The 20,443-nt window shown below is 37.4% G+C and overlaps 2 protein-coding genes across 2 annotated transcripts; both read right to left on the bottom strand.

Annotated features, from left to right (window-relative positions):
• Positions 1 to 3,411: 3,411 nt before the first annotated feature.
• Positions 3,412 to 3,840, bottom strand: LOC147926514 (uncharacterized). The gene has a single exon (XM_087487090.1). It carries the CDS (start codon positions 3,838 to 3,840, stop codon positions 3,412 to 3,414), a length of 429 nt encoding a protein of 142 aa, XP_087343216.1.
• A 3,116-nt stretch (positions 3,841 to 6,956) lies between these two features.
• On the bottom strand, positions 6,957 to 17,232 carry LOC147926513 (uncharacterized). The gene is made up of 8 exons (XM_087487089.1): positions 17,025 to 17,232; positions 16,191 to 16,896; positions 13,546 to 14,003; positions 13,148 to 13,462; positions 12,119 to 12,211; positions 11,874 to 11,881; positions 7,171 to 11,690; positions 6,957 to 7,074 (listed from the first exon to the last, which is right to left on the bottom strand). The coding sequence occupies exons 1-8, from the start codon at positions 17,230 to 17,232 to the stop codon at positions 6,957 to 6,959; spliced, it is 6,426 nt and encodes a 2,141-aa protein (XP_087343215.1).
• Positions 17,233 to 20,443: the final 3,211 nt, after the last annotated feature.

The following is a 20,443-nucleotide window of genomic DNA, read 5'->3' as shown; positions in this document are numbered from 1 at the left end:
GATTAGATGACCATGCAGATACTTAGTCAAATGACATATATCCATATCCATTATAAGATATCAAGAGGGGTTTTATGATAAAACAACCTCGTATATTAATGATATGCCCGTATTGTGTTATACGTAAGTTAGTTTTAACTGTTCGACATATATGAAATATCAAATATCATATCTCGTTTTTAAGAAAAATAGTGACGCAATTGGTGACGGATACGTATCACATGATCGATGATCCACTTTTACAATATTGTTATTGTTAAATTAGTATAAGCAAGTAAACGTACGGTCCATAATTTAAAAACTAAATTAAGCGTAAAGAATCTTCACTATTCACACAATATAAAAATTATAAATGACATGGGAAGCTTGTGACATATCTGGCAATATTCGAAAAAGTTAAATAATTTTTGTGTCTATCCAAACTAACTTCTAATTTATTTTAATTGTACAATTGTCTGACTCCCTTCTTCTAGGAGGTTATAGATTAGATTAATGTAAAGATAAAGAGTAAATAATATGACAGCTTTGGTACATATCTGATTTCATTCGAAAATTTAAAAAAATGTCATTATCTCTCCGAACTGTTTCTTACTAATTGTCTATGAGGTAGAGAAAAATTTACAATAATATAAAGATCACTGTTGGAAAACTGTTAATATATAACACTATGATACTAGATCCATGTGTGTGACCGCTTAACGTTATATTATTTGAATTAGTTTAAATGAATTATTGAATTAGTTTAAATGAATTATAGTATTACGTGTATTTAGTAGCTAAACCTTTCAAACTAACCCTAGCATGTCTGAACCATTGCACGATATATCCATGCCCTATGTGGAAAAAAACTCAGTTCTCATCTTTAGTTATCAATTATTCATGGTTTTTAATCAAACGATGTACGTGGTTAAAAGTCCAGGATCAATTATTCATGCTTTTTGAATGCATTGGTTATATCTAAAATAAGGTTCTAGAAAGTGTGTAACGTCTAAACGTCCAAACCCCCACCATCCGTTAGTCTATAGACTCCATTCTCGTCCGATGGTGGGTTTGCTATTTTGAAAACTTTTGAAACTTGGTTACCAATTCTTCAAGTTTTTTGAGAAAAATAACTTTAACTAACTAACACATGCTACTGTATTAATTGTTTCAAGTGATGTTAGGGATGATGCAAAGCTTTTTATTCCAAAAAAAATATGGCAAGGGTTGGTTTTTGTATTATATATAGTTTTGGAATTAATTAAGCTCTCAAATTAATTCATATTCAATAACAAATTACTCTAAATATATAAACTAGCACAAGAATAGCCATACAAATCACTTTTTAAAACCAGTTTGGGTGTTAAACTAAACACACTTTCTTACCACGAGTTGATTCGGTGAGGAAAATAAAAATGACTTATAACATGTAATATAGAGTAAAACCAAACAATATAACTTCTGAAAAAATTGAAAAGATATAAATTTTATTTTGCTCTTACATCTCAAAACTCTCATCGATAATAAGAAGGTGGTAGTAGGTAGTAACAACACCATTCATCCTATACAAACGAGAAATCTCATCTAAAATCTTTAAAACAACACATTAATTTTATTTTGCCTTAATTACTCAAATTAAGTTATTTAGGTTGGTTAGGCATTATAATATTGCTTCAAAATTTATAGAATTTACTCAAATTTAACGGTATGAATATCTAAAAACCATAACTTTAAATGATCTTGAAAACTTACATAATTTTTATGTTTCATGTCTAAATAACTAAAAAGAAGATTAATCCGTCACGTAAGCATTAAGATATTATCATCCGATTTCTACACCAATTTTAGCAAAATCGGTTAACGATTTCGTTGTTAATTAACGATACATTCACAATAACTAGTGGGATTACGTTACGTCATACAATTACCGTCGTATTTTTGGGATGTTGTTAATACGTTTATATTTTGAATAATTTGTACCGATCCATCGTCTAAGACCCCAAATATCAAACACACGATGTATAAGTTTGTTTTGGGTAAACTTATAACTTGGTTTCAAAAAATAAAATAAAAAGTCTTCGACTAGACAAACGCGCATAACACATTATAATTGGCCGGTGTTACTAACTGGTTCTGTTTGATCGCTAATGCGCTGTGTTTTCCTTTTTTTTGGCCACTATGTAATTGTGATGTTGTTTATACTGTATAACATATGTAAATGTGGTGTTTATATATATATATATATATATATATATATATATATATATATATATATATATATATATCTAAAACTAGCTAAGAAGGTTCCTTTTGTTCATATCCTTGCATGCCGTACAACCTACCACCCACATCAAAGCAGAACCCTAGAGCAATTAGTTTATCTTTATTTTTAGTTCACTAGTTCTTTTCAAATAGTACTAATTAATAGTTTCATCACTAATATTATTTTTATGTAGCCGGCTTGACTTGCTGATAAGCATATTTTCTTAAACAGTATCTCAAATTGTGTGTGTTTGTGTATATATATTTACTCTTAACACTTCGTCACAAACCTGAAAAGCATTTACCATATTTATTTAATGGAGTAGCTATCTGTATTCTAGCATGATTAATCTCACAAGTCACAAGTGACTAGATTAAATTAACAATGAATAGTAATTAATAATTGACTATAATTTTTTTTTCAATAGCATACTAGATCAACTTAGAGCCAATGAGACAGAATATCATTATCGGTAATAAGGTGCGTTTCGGAATGAACTCGCCGCGTCAGATTAATTATTTGTTTTACCATTCTGTAAACGAGGAATTAAGATCAACGAGAAAAACGTGAATTCTTTTTTATCTTCCTAAATGTCCTTCAAATAATTGACTATAATTTATTAAGTTATTAAGAGCAGTAACACAAAATAAACATGTATTTATCTGAACGAAAAGAGGTAACTAAACCGTAAGGTCTATGATTGAATTCTCCATCTTAAACCTATGCAGTTTCTTCCTCTGAATTTGTAAACTGGCTTAAGGCAAAAAAATCCTTGGTAAAATGTTTATTTCTGTATATATGAAATATATATATTCAAGGCCATCTCAAATTATTGAAACTATAAGAAATGTCCCACGCAATAATAGGGTTTTAAAATTAATATAATAAAATATATAATAAATATATATTAAGTTTTGTTAGCTGTTTTTAAGATAAATTATTTATTTATATTTCATATTACAAAAAGTTATTATTATTTTTTTTAACTCATAAAAGTTTATTATAACTTAAATGTTATCATATTGTAATGATGAATACAAGCAACTGAGAATATTTGAATGATAAACAACTGAGATATTATCACGGATAGGAGATTTGGCCAATGTATCGGCACACTTGTTTCCATCCCTTGAAACCCAACTGAATTTTATTGTCTCCATTCTCTGTATCTATTTTCTTATATCTCTGATCCAATTGATAACCCCGAAGTTGATAGTCTTTCCTTGAAGCAGTGAGATGATTTCAATATTGTCTCCTTCTAAATGTAGTTTAGTGAATCCTTGATGGCAGACATGTTGTAAAGCAAATATGACAGCTTGGAGTTCATACTCTAGAGGATTATTTGTACATTGACCTTTCGCTTGACCCAATCCTATGTATGATCCATTGGCATCTCTAAAGATCCACCCGGCTTTTGATTTTGTAATAGGATTGTGGTAGGAACCATCATAATTACACTTTATCCAACCATTCTCAGGTCTAGACCAATGCATACGTGAGTTTGATTGCGTAGAGGTCTGTCTTTGTACAGGTTGTAACTGATCGGCGACCATCATGGCATCTAGCCATTCTTTTGCATCCTCTTTAGCTAGCCGCATACATAACCTCCATGATATGTTCCTTTACTGGTATGTTAGCAGATTTCGAAATTTCCATATTCTTCATAAGATCCAAACTGGTAGCTTATTGTTTATAGTAAATAAATTACATAGCTTCCAATACTAAACATTTAGACTAAAATAATCGATACTATGTAATATGTGAGTTAGCTTTTATTAGTTGGAATTAAATATGCATTTGAACTGAGCAAAATATTTGAAAAAATTACTGGAGTAACATTACTTATATAACCACTTTTTAGTCCAGTGGTTCAATTTTTTTTAACATTGTTTAGTCCAGTGGTTAAAAACTTTTTAACATTAAAGGTGGTTATATACATAATGTTAATTTTAATTTTATAAATAATTTAAATTTTATAAATAATGTTAATATTAATTTTATAAATTACCATTTAATAAAAAGTGGGTATATAAATAATTAGTCTTCTACAATAAGGGTAGATTGAAAATAAATGTTATATATTTTGCGAATTTTAATCTTTCCTGAATTCATTTTTACTATAGAAAAGTTGTTCAGTTTTATTTTATGTTGTAAGAGATATATTTACAGAATTTATAGTCCCCAATTATGTGTATACATTATATATGAAAAATATAATTTACTGATCGTGTTTGATTGCATAGAATCCTTTTGATACAGCGATTGATTAATAATTTATTAGTACTTTTACCCAAGGTATATATATATGATGTTAGATTTCTAGAAAAATACGGAATTATGCAAATTATTGAAGGTAAGCTTACATGAAATTTCTAACTGTAAAGCTATAGAGGACAGCAAATCACTCAAACTGCTTGGAAATGCGCCAAGCAAACGCTTTTATTCAAACTTATAAAAATTCCCTTTTACAAGTTATGAATCTAAATCTACTCTCTTGTCTATCTAACACAAACCCCTGTGTAGATTTAAAAGAGTAAAAACACACTCACCTTCAAAGCTCTTTTTGTTTGCTTGAAGGTTTACAAATCTCTCAAACTTTTCCCACGAGTGCTAGTTCTTTTTGCGGCTAGCCCTCGTCTCTTTTAAACCCTTCACTCACGATCTCTATCCTAGATCTTGTGAATCCCTAAATAAAAAGAAATATTCCTTATCCTAAGAAATATCCTCCCTTAACTCTCTCAATCAAATATACACTCAATATCTTCGTGTATATCTTGATCTTCTTCTTCCTTCCTCTTCACGCTTCTTATCACGGCGTCCATAATCTTCTTCCACGTCAGCCCATCTGCCACGTCAGCATATCAACACTCTGACACACTTCGCAAGCTCCTGTCACCTTCAGAGCTCTGATGTACTTACAATCTCCCCCTTTTTGACTGAATCTTGCCACACAAGCAACCGCAGCATCAAACCTGAAAACGCACAGACAACACAGCCAAGACAAGAACACAACCGTACTGGCAAAATATTCCAGCAATCAACATAAAACGGTTAACCGATAAAGACTTGTAAAAATAAATTGTTCAAAGCCAAAACAGAAACAAAATAAAACAAGTCTCAAGTCTTAAACAGGGGAGAAACAATAAAAACAGTGAGCAACAATAACAACTGCTCCCCCATAGCTTAAGCTCCCCCTCAGGCCTCTGAATCAGACTCATCTCCCCCTACTTGTTTGACACAGTTTAGTCAAAAATACCAAGAAACTAAACCAGAAACTGGAGCAAACATCAAAGTAAGAAACTACTTACCAGCGTCCAAGGCATCTTGCAGGATCTTGATCGCCAACCGGATGGCTTTGCGCTCTGCAGATGGACCACTGTGAATAGTCTTTTCAGCGGGCCGCGACACAGTCTTCTTCCCCTTTGTCTTTTTCACATCTTGTTGCTGAAGACTCGGAACAGGTCGCTGAGCTGCAAGGAGCTGATGAATAAGGCTAGGAAAAGGTAAGACGAAACCCTGACTGAGCTTGCAGACCCAACTGTATGATCTGTTCATAGATCATCCTCCCAAAATCAAACGGAATACGATGCATGATCATGTAGATCACCATGGCTCTGTTCGCGGATATGTATCCTGTATTCACCGTGGGAGACCAGTTGCTGCAACAAATCTTATTCAGATCCTTGATCACTGGGTCCTTGATTGCCGTCGACACAAGCTGCTTGCAGGTCTTCACTTGACCACCAGATAAAAAGAGTGCGAGATCCTTCTCCAGGATTGCAGCTGTCTGTAGCTTTTGTTCACGAACATCAACTGATTGGAGACCAAACAAAGCATTGATGCGGCTTGGGGAAAACTCGTACATCCAATCTCTGACAAGCACATCAACTGAGTTTCCTTCAACCTTAACTGTAGGAAGATTTGCCCAGAACTCACAAACAACCTCAGAATCATAAGGGACAATTTGGGTGACTGTTTTCAACAGACCAGCTTGATCAAGCAGCTCCCTAGTAGAAACACCTACTCCCTGAGTATAGCAAACCTTAGCAGCTATGGTTCGAGAGGCGAAGAAACCATACCATCGAGCAGCCTCAGCAGACATGAACCGTTTTGTGTCAAAGTCCTTTGACGATGCACCGCGTGAGGAGGACACACTCTTGTCCTTTCGGAGAGACGGACGCTTGGATTCACGACCATCCGTATCCGCAGCTGATTGTCTTTTACGCAGACGAGACGAGATCCCCTGATTCGACACTGTGGGAACAGGAACATCACCAGTGAGATCGACCACCGGAAATCGAGAAGTCACCTCTCTCGGTGGAGAAGATGAAAAGTCGCAGGTTTCTTGGTTCCCGTGAGAAGGCGAGGGAACTCGATCCACCCGAGTCGGTGATGCAGTCACAGACTCCTCCTGAGGCTGGTAAACCACCATGGCAGTCGCGGGATCAATTGGAGCAAGTGGAGTGGGCGGAGGCAACGAGGACGGTGGAGTGTGAAGCTCCTCATCTGAGCTGGAGTCATATTGGAAACCACTAAAGATGGACTTCATCGTTGATAGAGCGTTGATCGAATGGAGAAAGAGAGATTTGAGCAGAAGATTAATCGACACAGGATTGAAATCGCAAAGGGGATGAGGAAAACGCCAAAACCCTAGCTGCTCCTTTTTATACACCTCCGTGAGTCTCAATGGGCTGCACAAACTCGGCCCAAAACATTAAAGTCTTCCATAGTCAGAGGACATTTGACGCATCCACATGAGCTGTGTACAACAGCTGCCCAAGGCAATGTATTCTGCCTCAGCGGTTGACAGTGAGACACTGTTCTGCTTCTTGCTGTGCCATGAAATTAGATTGTTGCCCATAATGAAGCACCCTCCACTTGTACTTCGGCGATCATCCACAGAACCGGCCCAATCAGCATCGCATTACCCGCTTAGACTGGTGTTGGTATCCTTGGTGAAGAAAATACCAAAGTTCACTGTCCCCTTGACGTACTTGATGATCTTCTTGACTGCTAGCAAGTGTGACAACTTAGGCTTGGCCTGGTACCGTGCGCAAATCCCCACTGACAGACAAATGTCAGGTCTACTTGCTGTCAGGTAGAGCAAGCTCCCAATCATACCTCTATATAGTCGTTCATCCACATCCTCTCCTTCCTCATCTTTTGAAAGCTTGTCATTGACTCCCATAGGTACCTTGGCTTCTTTACTCTTCCCTAAACCAAATCGCTGAACCAATTCTTTAGCATAGGTGCTTTGAGACACAAAGATCCCATCAGCTGATTGTTCTACTTGCAGACCCAGGAAGTATTTCAGCTCTCCCACCATACTCATCTCAAACTCCTGTGACATGTTCTTCACAAACCTTTGCACCAGAGATTGACAGGTAGGACCAAAAATAATGTCGTCCACATAGATCTGAACAAACATCAAGGCATTGTTGTTGTTGAGAACAAACAGTGTCTTGTCTACACTTCCACGAACATATCCTTGATCCAGAAGAAACGTTGTTAACCTCTCATACCATGCTCTTGGAGCCTGCTTGAGACCATATAGTGCTTTCTTCAGACGGTACACATGCTCAGGATGTTGTGGGTTCTCAAAGCCTTTCGGTTGTTCTACAAACACTTCTTCTTGTAGAATCCCATTTAGAAATGCACTTTTAACATCCATCTGATGTAAAGTAAACTTGAGAGCACACGCCATACCAAGCATGAACCTGATGGATTCTAGCCTTGCTACCGGAGCAAAGGTTTCATCAAAGTCAACTCCTTCGACTTGAGAGTAACCTTGGGCCACAAGTCGTGCTTTATTTCTCACAATGCATCCACTGGCATCACTCTTATTCTTGAAGATCCACTTCGTTCCCACTATATTGACATTAGCTGGCCGTTTAGTGAGTTCCCACACATTGCTGTGCTCAAATTGTTCCAGCTCATCTTGCATTGCAGCAACCCAGAACTCATCCCGAAGAGCCTCTTTGTGATTCTTTGGTTCCATAGTGGAAACAAAACAGGCAAATTGAACAATCTCAGAGTCCTGAGAGACAGTGTCTGGAACTGCAGTCTTCTGTTTCCTTCCGGCCAGTTGAGCAAAGTCAATCTGTTTGCCCCTGGTAACTCTACCCCCCTGAATCGCACCGATAACATCGCCTGAGGAGTGATTCCGATGAACCTGAGAAGATGGAGGTAGCTCGTCTGGTGACAGTCCGGGACTGGCATGATCACTTAAACTCTCAGAGGCTTGCTCAGACTTCTCATCATCAGTTACCAGATCCTTGTTAGAGAGAACAAGCACCATATCAATTCGTAGAAACGAAGTATCATCAAAGACAACATTTACTGTTTCCTGAACTGATCTTGTGCGTTTGTTGTAGACACAAAAGGCAGTGCTGTGTCCGGAGTAACCAAGAAAGATCCCTTCATCACTCTTCGAGTCAAATTTTCCCAACTGATCCTTGTCATTTAGAATGTAGCATAGACAACCAAACACATGAAAGTAGCTTACAGTTGGAGGCTTTCCTTTCCATAACTCATAGGGAGTCTTGCTGGTCCCTGGTCGAACATACACACGATTGATAATGTAGCAAGCAGTGTTGACAGCTTCATCCCAAAACCGATGTGGCACTTGATTCCCATGCAGCATAGCTCTCGCCATTTCTTGGAGTGTTCTGTTCTTTCGTTCAACAACACCATTCTGCTCTGGGGTTCTCGGAGCAGAGTACTGATGAACAATGCCCTGATTTCCGCATAATTGATCAAACTTGTCATTCGGAAATTCTCCTCCATGATCACTCCTAATAGCTTGGATTGAACATTTTTCACTTTTAATCTGCAGGGCAAGAATGCGAAAACATTCAAGAGCATCAGCTTTTTCACGAAGAAATCGCACCCAGGTGTAGCGAGTAAAATCGTCCACCATGACAAAGATGAACCGTCGCCCAGAAATGCTCTGAACTTGAATTGGACCCATCAGATCCATATGTACCAACTGAAGTGCATGGCTAGTGCGAACATCTGTCACATGCCCATGAGACGACTTGATTTGCTTGCCTTTGTTGCACGGACCACATATGAAATGTGGATCACCTTTCAGCTTAGGAATTCCACGCACAACCTCTTGATTAGCTAATTTCATCATTGTGCGAATGTTGAGATGACCAAGCTTCTGGTGCCACAGTTCTGTATCCAACTCAGCAGTTGTGTTAAAACACTGTATTGATGGTTTCCACATGTAACTGTTGTTACCAGATCTCCTGCCTCTAAGTCGTATTGACCCTTGTTGATCGACAGCCTTGCACCCCTTCTTGGTGAATGTGACATCCAGACCTTCATCACACAACTGACTGATACTTATCAGATTAGCCTTCAACCCTTCGACCAGGAAGACATCCTTAAGATGTGGTTGAGACTCTCCACCAGTTGTGCATTTTCCTCGGATCGTACCCTTTCCTCCATCACCGAAAGTAACTCTTCCTCCAGCAACACCTTCTAGATGTGATAGATTATCACGGGCACCGGTCATATGCCTGGAGCATCCACTGTCAAAATACCACTTGGCCTGATCAACCTCTGTTTTGTCTGCTGTGAAAGCCACATTACAGTAGAGATCATCTTTCCTGACATACTCCTGTGGGTTTCTCCTTACAGCTGGATAGAACTCACGACGTTGCATAAGGTTAGACACACGATTCTGGAACTGATAACATTGGGCTTTGTAGTGAGTTAGATGACCACAATACCAACATCCTCTCCGTCTACTACGCTGAACAGGTCTTTGAGTCGTCTGCCAAAATCCACTAGAAGCATATGGCGGCCTAGTGTTTATCTCAGGAAACACCACCATCCTTGGGTTTCTTGAATTCGGATTTACAAGAACCTGATCACCCATTCTAGTTGTTTGAGAGAACTTCCTCTCCTTCAGTTCTGGCTCAGGCTCCACTCCTTTGACGAATTTTGTGGTTGGATTGGTGTTTGTTCCTTGGTAACCCAGACCCCACTTCAGGTTGCTGGATCTTCCAGTGCTCAGCAGTGTATCTAGATCTTTGGTTCCTTTATTCAGCATCCTGATATTCTTCAACTGTTCATCTAACTGCTTCTCAAGTCGCAGAGTCTTTGCCTTTTCTTCACTTAATTCTTTAGAGATCATGGCAACATGAAGCTGCAAGGTATCTCTCTCAGAAGTTAACTTTGTGTTGTCTTGAGTCTTCTGAACCACCGTCTTGATGAGAAGCTCTATTTGATCTTCTACTGACAAATCTGCCTCTTCTCCTTCTGACTCAGAATTCACATTCTCATCTACGTCGTTGATTTCCAGCACCAAATCATCTTCTTCATCTTCCTCAATGACACCCAGCAGTGCAAGAAAGCTGTTAAGAACCTCTCCTTTGCCGACCTCTTCATCTGAGTCGCTCTCACTCCAAGTGATGTAGGACTTCTGCTTGTTTTCCCGTGAAGGACAATCAAACTTAGTATGACCGTAGCCCTTACATCCATAGCATTGCAAAGAGTTCTTTGGTTTGTTGTTTGGACATTCAGACTTGTAATGCCCAAAACCCTCACATTCAACACACTGTCGTTCTTGCTTGTCACCCTTCCTGATCTCCTTATCAGTATCGGATTTCAAGACCGATGATGTTCCCTTCCGCTGACCTCTTTTCATCTTGCGAAAGTATTTCTTAACCAACAAGCCGACTTTTTCTTCATCTGCAACTTCCTGAGACTCTGCAATCTTCTGTTCCTCAATGGCTTTGAGAGCAAATGATTTCTCATTTATCTTTTCCTTCTTCTTCAGGTGTATCTCAAATGCCTGCATCATCCCAACCACTTGATTGTACTTGAGCTCATCAGTATTCAGTGAAACATCAATGGCAGACCTGTGTGGTTGAAACTTATCTGGCAGACTCCTGAGGAATTTCTTCACCAGCTTCTTGTCCTTGTAGCGTTTACCCAAAACTACAGCTTCTTGTGCAATACCACTCAGACGACTACTGTAATCAGCAACTGACTCAGTTTCTGTCATGTGCAAGTTTTCAAAATCTGAAGTGAGATTGTCCAGCCTTGTACGTTTGACCCTACTTGTGCCTTCAAACGTGACTACCAGAATGTCCCATGCTTCCTTGGCAGCTTCACACCCTTGAACTTGATTGAAAATGTCCCTAGGCAACGACTTGAAGATAACTGACAGAGCCTGTGAGTTATGTTTAGACTCCGCTTTTTCTTCGGCTGTCCATTTCTTCCTATGCTTAGGCACCATGTCTCCCTTCTCATTTTTCTCTGTCGGATGTGACCAACCATCTTCCACCGCGAACCAAGCTTCCATGTCAATGCTTGAGATGGCCTGCTTGATTGACACCTTCCAAAAACCAAAGCACTCAGGATCGAGTTTCAATGGTGATTGAACCGCAACAAAATCCAGTGATTTCTCCATACCCTTGCCGCAAGATCTCACCTGTTGAAAAAGGATATCAGAACTTTTTATCAGGTGCTTGCTCTGATACCAATTGTAAAGGTATAGAGGACAGCAAATCACTCAAACTGCTTGGAAATGCGCCAAGCAAACGCTTTTATTCAAACTTACAAAAATTCCCTTTTACAAGTTATGAATCTAAGCCTACTCTCTTGTCTATCTAACACAAACCCCTGTGTAGATCTAAAAGAGTAAAAACACAATCATCTTCAAAGCTCTTTTTGTTTGCTTGAAGGTTTACAAATCTCTCAAACTTTTCCCACGAGTGCTAGCTCTTTTTGCGGCTAGCCCTCGTCTCTTTTAAACCCTTCACTCACGATCTCTAACCTAGATCTTGTGAATCCCTAACTAAAAGGAAATATTCCTTATCCTAAGAAATATCCTCCCTTAACTCTCTCAATCAAATATACATTCAATATCTTCATGTATATCTTGATCTTCTTCTTCCTTCCTCTTCACGCTTCTTATCACGGCGTCCATAATCTTCTTCCACGTCAGCCCATCTGCCACGTCAGCATATCAGCACTCTGACACACTTCGCAAGCTCCTGTCACCTTCAGAGCTCTGATGCACTTACACTAACATGATGCTAAAAGAATAGTTCGTTGAAATTCTATACTTAAAGAACAAAATGATCTACCGTAAACATGGTATGTATAATGTATATAAGGACAACTATCGCTCGTGAGTATTCGTGAATCTTTAGCATGTCGATTTGTTTTTTGTATTGATCTGTGGAACCGCTTGCTATCCAAATGATGTCAGTAATTATTATTTGCTAGTTATCATTTATAATAGAATCAAGTTCTAGAGTTGTAACGACAGACGACTATAGATATACATATATATATTCAACTGTGATTGTTAACAAAATGTGTTGACTCAATAGGAGACGGATACGTGTCACACTGTCACATTACAACCCGATGCTTCACTTATTATTGTTAATTGTTAGTAAACGTTCCAAAGTTTTTAAAATAGAGCTAAATGTAATGAATCTTGAGTACTATTCGCACTATATAAAATTAGCAATGGCATGGGGAAGCTTGTGGTATATATCTGGCAATATTCGAAAAGATAAATAAATTATTCATCTTTACTTATGTTTTTTTTTTTTTTTTTTTGAACTAAAACTAGTTTACTTATCTTAGTTCTATAGATAATCGTTGGCTCCCTTCTTCTAGGAGATATATACAAATAAAATAGAATAACTGTATATGACGGTGGAGATACTGTAAATAATAATGATGGATTAGTAGTGTTTTGGTAAAAACAATCACACAGTTTTAGTTATAAAATTGTGTGCAACTTTTTTTTTTTTTTTTTTGACAACAAAGAAACGAGATTGGCTCAAACAAGCCAATACGAAGGAACATTGTTTACATAGGTAATTAAGTGCGGAACTGTGCGGACTCGATGCGCAAGATTATCCGCTTTACCATTCTGAGATCGAGGGACGTAGACCAATGAAAAAGACTCAAACTCCTCTTTATCGGCCTGTATGTCCTCCAGATAAGGCGTAAAAGCTGGCCACTCAGCAGGCGAAGACACCATCTTCACCAAATCAAAGCAGTCGGTGAGAAAGACAACAGATTGGTTATCCGCCCCAATCATGCAACGCATAGTCCAGATAAGGGCTTCAACCTCGGCATGAAGAGGGGAGAGACTACGGCGAAGGTTGGCAGCTCCCATCGTAGGGACATCACTCCAGGGCGACGTGCAAAACCATCCTCTACCCGCATAACAATATGTAGCTTTCCAAGAACCATCGACAAAACAAGTATAACTCGAGAGGGACCTAGGAATCCCTAACCCCCCCCCCCCCCCCCCCGTCCACCTGGGTTAGCCATCGTGGGAATATCCGATACTAAAACCGTATCCTCTGTCTGTGCCAGAGCCCATGCCTTTGCCTCATCCTCCGCTAGTCGCAAGATAGCAAGGGGATTTGAATCCAGATTACTGAAAAGTTTATCATTACGCGCTTTCCAGATATACCACAGAATCCAGGGAAAGAATTCCTGTGATGGAACATCTGTAAAGCGCCAAAAGAGATAATCCATATTTATGAAAACGGACTCCGAAGGAAATACATCCAGGGCTGTCGGAAATTGCGACAAAGCCCAAACCTGCCTAGCTGGCGGACACTCGAATAGGGTATGGTTAATCGTCTCCTCCTGAAAACCACAAAGACCACACGTGGCATCACGACTCATGCCGCGTTTCCATAGATTAGCTGTAACCGCTACACAACCCGAAAGAACTTGCCACAGAAAGTGACGAAGTTTTGGTGGACACCTAATTTTCCACACAAAAGCCTAAAGAGGAACAATGTCCGGTCCAAATATCTTTGGCCCAGCCGGGGCCGTCATTGTGTGCAACTTATTTAATTAATATCACGTAGTTTAGTCTAAATGATTTTTTTTAGCACCCCAGAATAATACTGATAATATAGTTATTCATTAAACATTTTATAACTAATCTCATTGATCTTTGAGTTAAAATCTACAGAAACCTTTCACAACTTGACAGCTAAGAACCACTAGTAGCTTACATTTCAATGAGGTTGGTTTGGCCACCAACTCGGCTTTGACTTGTTTATGCCTACGAATCTACGATTGATCAAGGGATGGATAACTTGTTTTTATTCTTATCTCGTTTTTGTGCAAGGAACAAATAAGATCTACTTATTTAATCTCACTCTTTCCAGGTAAGGAAAAACTGATATACCCCTATGTGGAATGAGCAGATAACACCAATTTTTGTAGCACAAGGAATCTCACCTATGTATTTTTCAGTTTTCACAAAACGACAATACATTCTGGATATTAAAGAAGCAACTCACTCCTTATTTGGTATCCAACTCCATATCGGATGTTGTTCGCTACGGATTGTTCAGACCTCCTAAGGATGACGTCTAATATCGAGGATTGGCCGACCTTTTCATCAGAATTGAAGGATTTTATTCATTTCAGAAATAGATTTGCTAATTTTAGTATTAGATATATTCCCCAAGAGGATAATATCCGTGCCGATAAACTTGTAAAATGTGCAAGAGCATGAGGTTTCTGTTTTTCCCATGTAAACTCGTCGGTATCTAATTGGCTCTCTCTTGAAGAGAGTCATCTCCGATAACTTAATATATGGAGTTTGATCGTCAAAAAAAAAAAAAAAATTCTGGATATTAAAGAAGCAACTCACTCCTTATTTGGTATCCAACTCCATAACGGATGTTGTTTATAGGAACACTTACAAAGTTTTCCACTTTTAAAGGAACAAATCTTTTTACGCTAACACGAGTGTACATTTATAAATGGAACCCATAATCATGTTCATGTAGTACGAATGGGTATAACAAAACTCACGTAAGGGTTAATTAAACACTCTCATAATTTAGAGGGGAAAAAGATATCCTTAACAACATGGCGATTTTGATCCAAAAAAAAAGAAAAAAAAAACATGGCGATTACAATATGTAGTTTAAAAAAGATAAATTAATTATTATCAGTAAGTACGGGAAAAAAATCCATTACTGTATTTAATTAATAATATCATACTTTTAGAATCTACGTCGTGATTTGTGACCCTATGGTCCGAATAAACACATAGTAGACCGTTACCTATAGAAGACTTAAATAATTCTTATTCTATACAGAAAATAATAATTCTAAAACAAGAAAGTTTAATCATTAGCTGACTTATAGATTAAGAAATATATATAAACGGAACTTGGTCATGTTAAACTTGTAAAAATGATTAGTTGTTGGCCATTCATGAATAAGGATGAGATTGAGAGGGGCTTGAAATTATGCACACCATATTGTTAACTTAGAAAATGTACTTAAAATAATAATAAAGCAAAACGATTCGTCCCACTAACCTTTGCATCGGAGTGCCTTATCCACCAGCATGTACGATAGATTCTGGACAATACTTCGTTTGGCAAAGCGACCATTCAATTTAGGGATTTAACTGACAATCTTATTTATATATATACGACATTTCTATGATTGATATCTGTACATTCATATGTGTTTGATAACTATAATAATACTAAAAATTAGAAAGGCATTTGGGAAACAAAGAAAAAGGAAGAAACGCGACAAAAAGAAAGAAGAGAAATATATTGACGATACTATCATAAAGAAAGATTTGATCGGACCGGTAAAGGAGTAATACAAATTCACTCTAGCTAATATCGGCGATTGCAAAAGGAGACTTTATTTTGACTTCGAGAACATTGTCAAAACAATCGGGTTCGCTGCTAAATTTATGTCGTCGGCACGTATATATTCTTTTTATTTTTATTTTTTTTATTTTTTTGAGCAAAGAAGTGTTATCATTCCATTTCAAATAGAGAATAACACACAGGATAGGGATAGTTTAGAGTACAAAACATGGTAAGCTAAGACAATGCATAGAGCAATAAAAATACATAGGTAGATAAAAGCATTTGGAGTGGAGGACTTGAGAGCTGTGTACCACCTGCTTGGAAGCAATATGGAGCTTGTAAGATCAAGAGAAACCGATGCAGACTCCATGAGCGAGTCAAAGGAGTAGGGGGCCACTGTCTTGAGACGTCTAAGACTGGGCGGATATGAAACTGACAAAGCGGAGTTGCCAAAGGGTCGAGCAGGGTTGATATGGCTCTGATGACCGGTTACTACATTGGTAGTTGGTGGTCCAAGGATGCTAGAACAGGACTTGAAGAGGTTGTGGTAACCATTCCTCCTTGGAGTGATGATCATAATGCCACCAGTGTTCAAGTTAATATGAGGGTGCTTCATAAAGTAGATAAGTAGCGGTTGAGAGTTCTTTGAGTTTAAGCAAGGATTAGGTAGAGAGTTGGTGAAGCATAGGTAACCCCCACTCCGCAGAGGTGGGATCATAATGTCAAGCTTCCCCAACCTATCTCCATTAATGAGAACATCCCTAGAGTATCCGTTTAACATGGTTTTCAATAGAAACTTAACCCAATCTAACAACGGTGATAGCTTGAGGTTCACTAGCAGTCTTCGGACTAGATAGACCATTAAGCTTATCGAAAGTTGTTTAGAGTGGGGAAGAGTAGAGTTAAGATCAAACCCGGATAAGTACTGGACTCGACACAAGAGGAGCTCAAGCAATCTAGAAAGAATCCATGTTCTGCTATCGAGGTTTACTCGACTTGACCAAGCAGAAGACATCAAAACTAACAGATATGAACTTGGTATAACGAAGTCAATAGCAGGTCGGGGGAGGTTCCAGTTCGGGGATGTAATATAGTTTAGCCAAAGTAAACTATCTACCAGGAGGCTGATATAAGGATGTAGAGCGAACCTGGGCCAAAGAGGTGACAAGGGGGAAGCGGGAAACGCCGGAGAGATGTTGCAGTTGATTGCCGGAAACGCCAGATCGAGGGATAGTGTTCAAGATTACCGGGGCGGTCAAGGGGTCGTGGGGGCGGTTGTTGGTTCAGAGAAACACGTTCACTGAGAGAAGTGGTCGGAGGCGGAAGGACGAGGGAAAGGAGTTGAAGCTGTCGCATGGTTGGAGTTGAGATCTGAGATCTCGAAAAGACTCCGGTGAAACACAAACGGACCAAAAGAGAGCTTTGTGAGCAGAGGAGAAGATGATGAATACAGATCCAGTGCCCAGCGGCGCCGATCGGACTCGACGCCGCCGGGAGAAGCTTTCTCAGTGGTTGTGCCAGAGAGGATGTCGGCTAGGGCGAACTCTCACGCGGAGGGGAACAAAATAGCAAAATATCCATTTAAAAGTCGAGATATACTGTTATGTTCTACAGGGTTTTGGATAATTTCCGGCACGTATACATTCATTCATATTTTTTCATGGTTTTTTTTTCTTTTTTTGTCATCTAGAAATTTGATATGAAAAGAAAAAAAAAGAAAAAAAAGTTGGTAGTTAACGAAATAACCCTGAAAACTAAGCCGGCTATAGCTAGCGGTGGGCACAAGACAAATACCTTCAGGAAAGAATTACTGAAATGTTATCCAAAAGTTGGTTTATTACTCATATCTATAAATCTTTTGAAAATTACTCAAATATTTAGTGACCTGAGGGTAATTACAATTTACCCCTTGGGTTTTGTTTTTCGATTTTGAGTAAAAAAAAAAATACACATCAACAAATTAAAATACACATCATTTTTGATTTTCCACGTCACAGCCCAAAAAAAAAAAAAACTTAATCGGTTGTAAAATCGAAAAAACGAAAAAAAAACTAAATTTTTTACTGGAAATAGGATGCTAGATGTTAGATCTAATACTGGGTTATCAAAAACAGTTGAATTAACAAAGAAATCGATGAAAAACGAGTAAATAAACGACCGGCGGCCATGAAATAAGGTTAAAGGTTCGAGTGAAGAAGATGAATTCGAAATTACTGTTTTACCCTTTATTAAAAATGACGAAAAATGCACAAAGTAGGGTTTTGAAGTGTCGAACCCGTGACACACAACCTGAGAAACGGGTCACTAACCAACTGAGCTGTGCGTTTTTCCAGTAACTCTCACGCAAACAAAGTATATAACCACCAAACGTTATAATATTAATATTAATTATAAATATATGCCTGCTCAGATTCACTCGCGTAATAAATTTATAAAGTTAGTTTTCTCACAATATATTATACAAAATAATTAAAAAATTGAACTCAAAATTCGAATAAAAAATAAAAAAATTCCGACAAAGTGACTAAGTGATGGCTGAGTTATTGACTTACACGGCTGACTTATGAAATATTTGTAAATTAATATTATTATAACTCAATATTTAAATGTACAATTGAAATATGAATATTACAATTATTATAACCAATAAAAAGTCATAATTATAGAGAAAGATTGATTTTTACACATTCCTACCAGAATGTGTTAAACATACAACACATGACGTTTATGGGTTAGGGTTAGTGTTAGGGTTGGGGTTTAGGGTTTGAGATGTAGGGTTCAGATGAGTAACATTATTTGTTTTTTGGTTTTGGTTCTAATGTGTTTTAATCAGTGTTTTCAGACCCGGACCGGATCGGCCGGTTGAACCGGTTAACCCACGACCCGCTTAGTATTCCGGTTCCGGTTTAGCTATAAAACCGGATTGTTATAAACCCGGGAAAACCCGGATAAACCCGTTAAAACCAGTGACCCGGTGTTATTAACCGACCCGCCGGGTTTCGGGTTTGATTCTCAATCATCCGATTTCATCTGTCAATCCTTTTTCTTACTTAATTTTAACAGATCTGTAACCCTTTTTGGTAAAATATCGATGAAAAACAATGTCCTGAACTTAAGTTGAAGTGAGGAAGAAGAAGAGAGGCGTGAGACACAAGGTTAGAAAGAGAGAAAACCAAACATTTGTATAATTATATTATAATATAATATTATATTCTCTTTCTTGTGCCCTTATACGAATCATATATATTGATATACATACATATAGTATGCTGTTGAATAATGAATCATTCATATTTTTATAAGTATTAACTATTTAAACAAATAATAACATTTGGAACGAAGACTTTGTTACATATTTATTAACAAAAATATAGAATATTTATAAGCTATATATTTATGGTATTGATATGTTGATCCGGGGTTGAACCGGGTTGATCCAGTAACCCGGTGACCCAGAGACCTTTCCGGTTCACTGTCCGGTTTGGGTTTCAAAACATTGGTTTTAATGTGTTTGGTTTAAGGTGGTAATATAGATATACTAATATTATTACCATTTGAATATTTTTTTTTTTAAATCAAAATTTTTTTTGGTTATTTCCGGTTATGGGTCGGTTAGATTTATATATAACCATAAATAACTCAAAATATATTGTAATTAAGTAGATTAGCCTAATATAACCGAAAGTAAACCGAATATAACCGAAATTAACCATACCAAATTGGAAAAATTATTTTTTCGGTTCGGTTCGGTTTGGTCTGTTATTTAGTCATTCTAATTTGAGGGTTGGCTGAGTTATGGTAAAGTTATGGCTGAGTTATGCATCAGATATATTAATTTATTATATACCTTCTCGGAAATACAAAAAGTGTTGTTGGGAGACGCAAACAATAATTATGTTTATTGTTAAGAACCACACGCGTAATAAATGGGATTTTAGCGATCTTTTATTTAAAAATAATTCAAAATTTGAATTTGAATTTTTAATTTTTAATTTTTTTTTAATAAAAGTATTTCTCAAACAGTTGACTGATATGGCTGAGTTATCGACATAAACGGCTGACTTATGAAATATTTGTAAATTAAAATTATTATAATTCAAAATTAAAATATAGAATGGAAAAATGAATATTACAATCATTATAAGTAATAAAAAGTAATAATTATAGACAAAAATTGATTTTTACACAGTTTGATCAAAATGTGTAAAACATTCAAAACATGACATTTAGGGGTTAGGGTTAGGGTTAGGCTTAGGGTTTGAGGTGTAGAGTTCATATTTCCAACATTATGGGTTTTAATATAACAATTTGGTTTGGGTTATACTGTGTTTGGTTTAAGGTGGTAATTTGGATATACTAATATGATAACCATTTGAAAATTTTAAAAAAATTGAAATTACTTTTCGGTTATTTCCGATTATAGGTCGGTTAGATGAATATATAACCATAAATAATCCAAACTTTACCCAAATTAGGTCGATTAACATAATATAACCGATAGCAAGCCGAATATAACCATAATTAACCGAAAAATAATAGAAAAAATAGTTTCCGGTTCGGTTCGGTT

The sequence above is a fragment of the Camelina sativa genome, chromosome 15, assembly GCF_030686135.1.
Source record: "Camelina sativa cultivar CO46 ecotype springtype chromosome 15, ASM3068613v1".
NCBI classification, from domain to species: domain Eukaryota; kingdom Viridiplantae; phylum Streptophyta; class Magnoliopsida; order Brassicales; family Brassicaceae; genus Camelina; species Camelina sativa.
The sequence above is the reverse complement of the archived record's forward strand: the minus strand, read 5'-3'. Positions and strand labels throughout refer to the sequence as shown.

Coding starts and splice junctions, on each gene's coding strand:
- LOC147926514 (XM_087487090.1), bottom strand. CDS start 3,840: ATGCGGCTAGCTAAAGAGGATGCAAAAGAATGGCTAGATGCCATGATG.
- LOC147926513 (XM_087487089.1), bottom strand. CDS start 17,232: ATGCGACAGCTTCAACTCCTTTCCCTCGTCCTTCCGCCTCCGACCACT. Junction 16,897..17,024: donor TTGTCACCTCTTTGGCCCAG/GTTCGCTCTACA, acceptor CATATCTGTTAG/TTTTGATGTCTTCTGCTTGG. Junction 12,212..13,147: donor CGTCCCTCGATCTCAGAATG/GTAAAGCGGATA, acceptor CTGACGTGGCAG/ATGGGCTGACGTGGAAGAAG.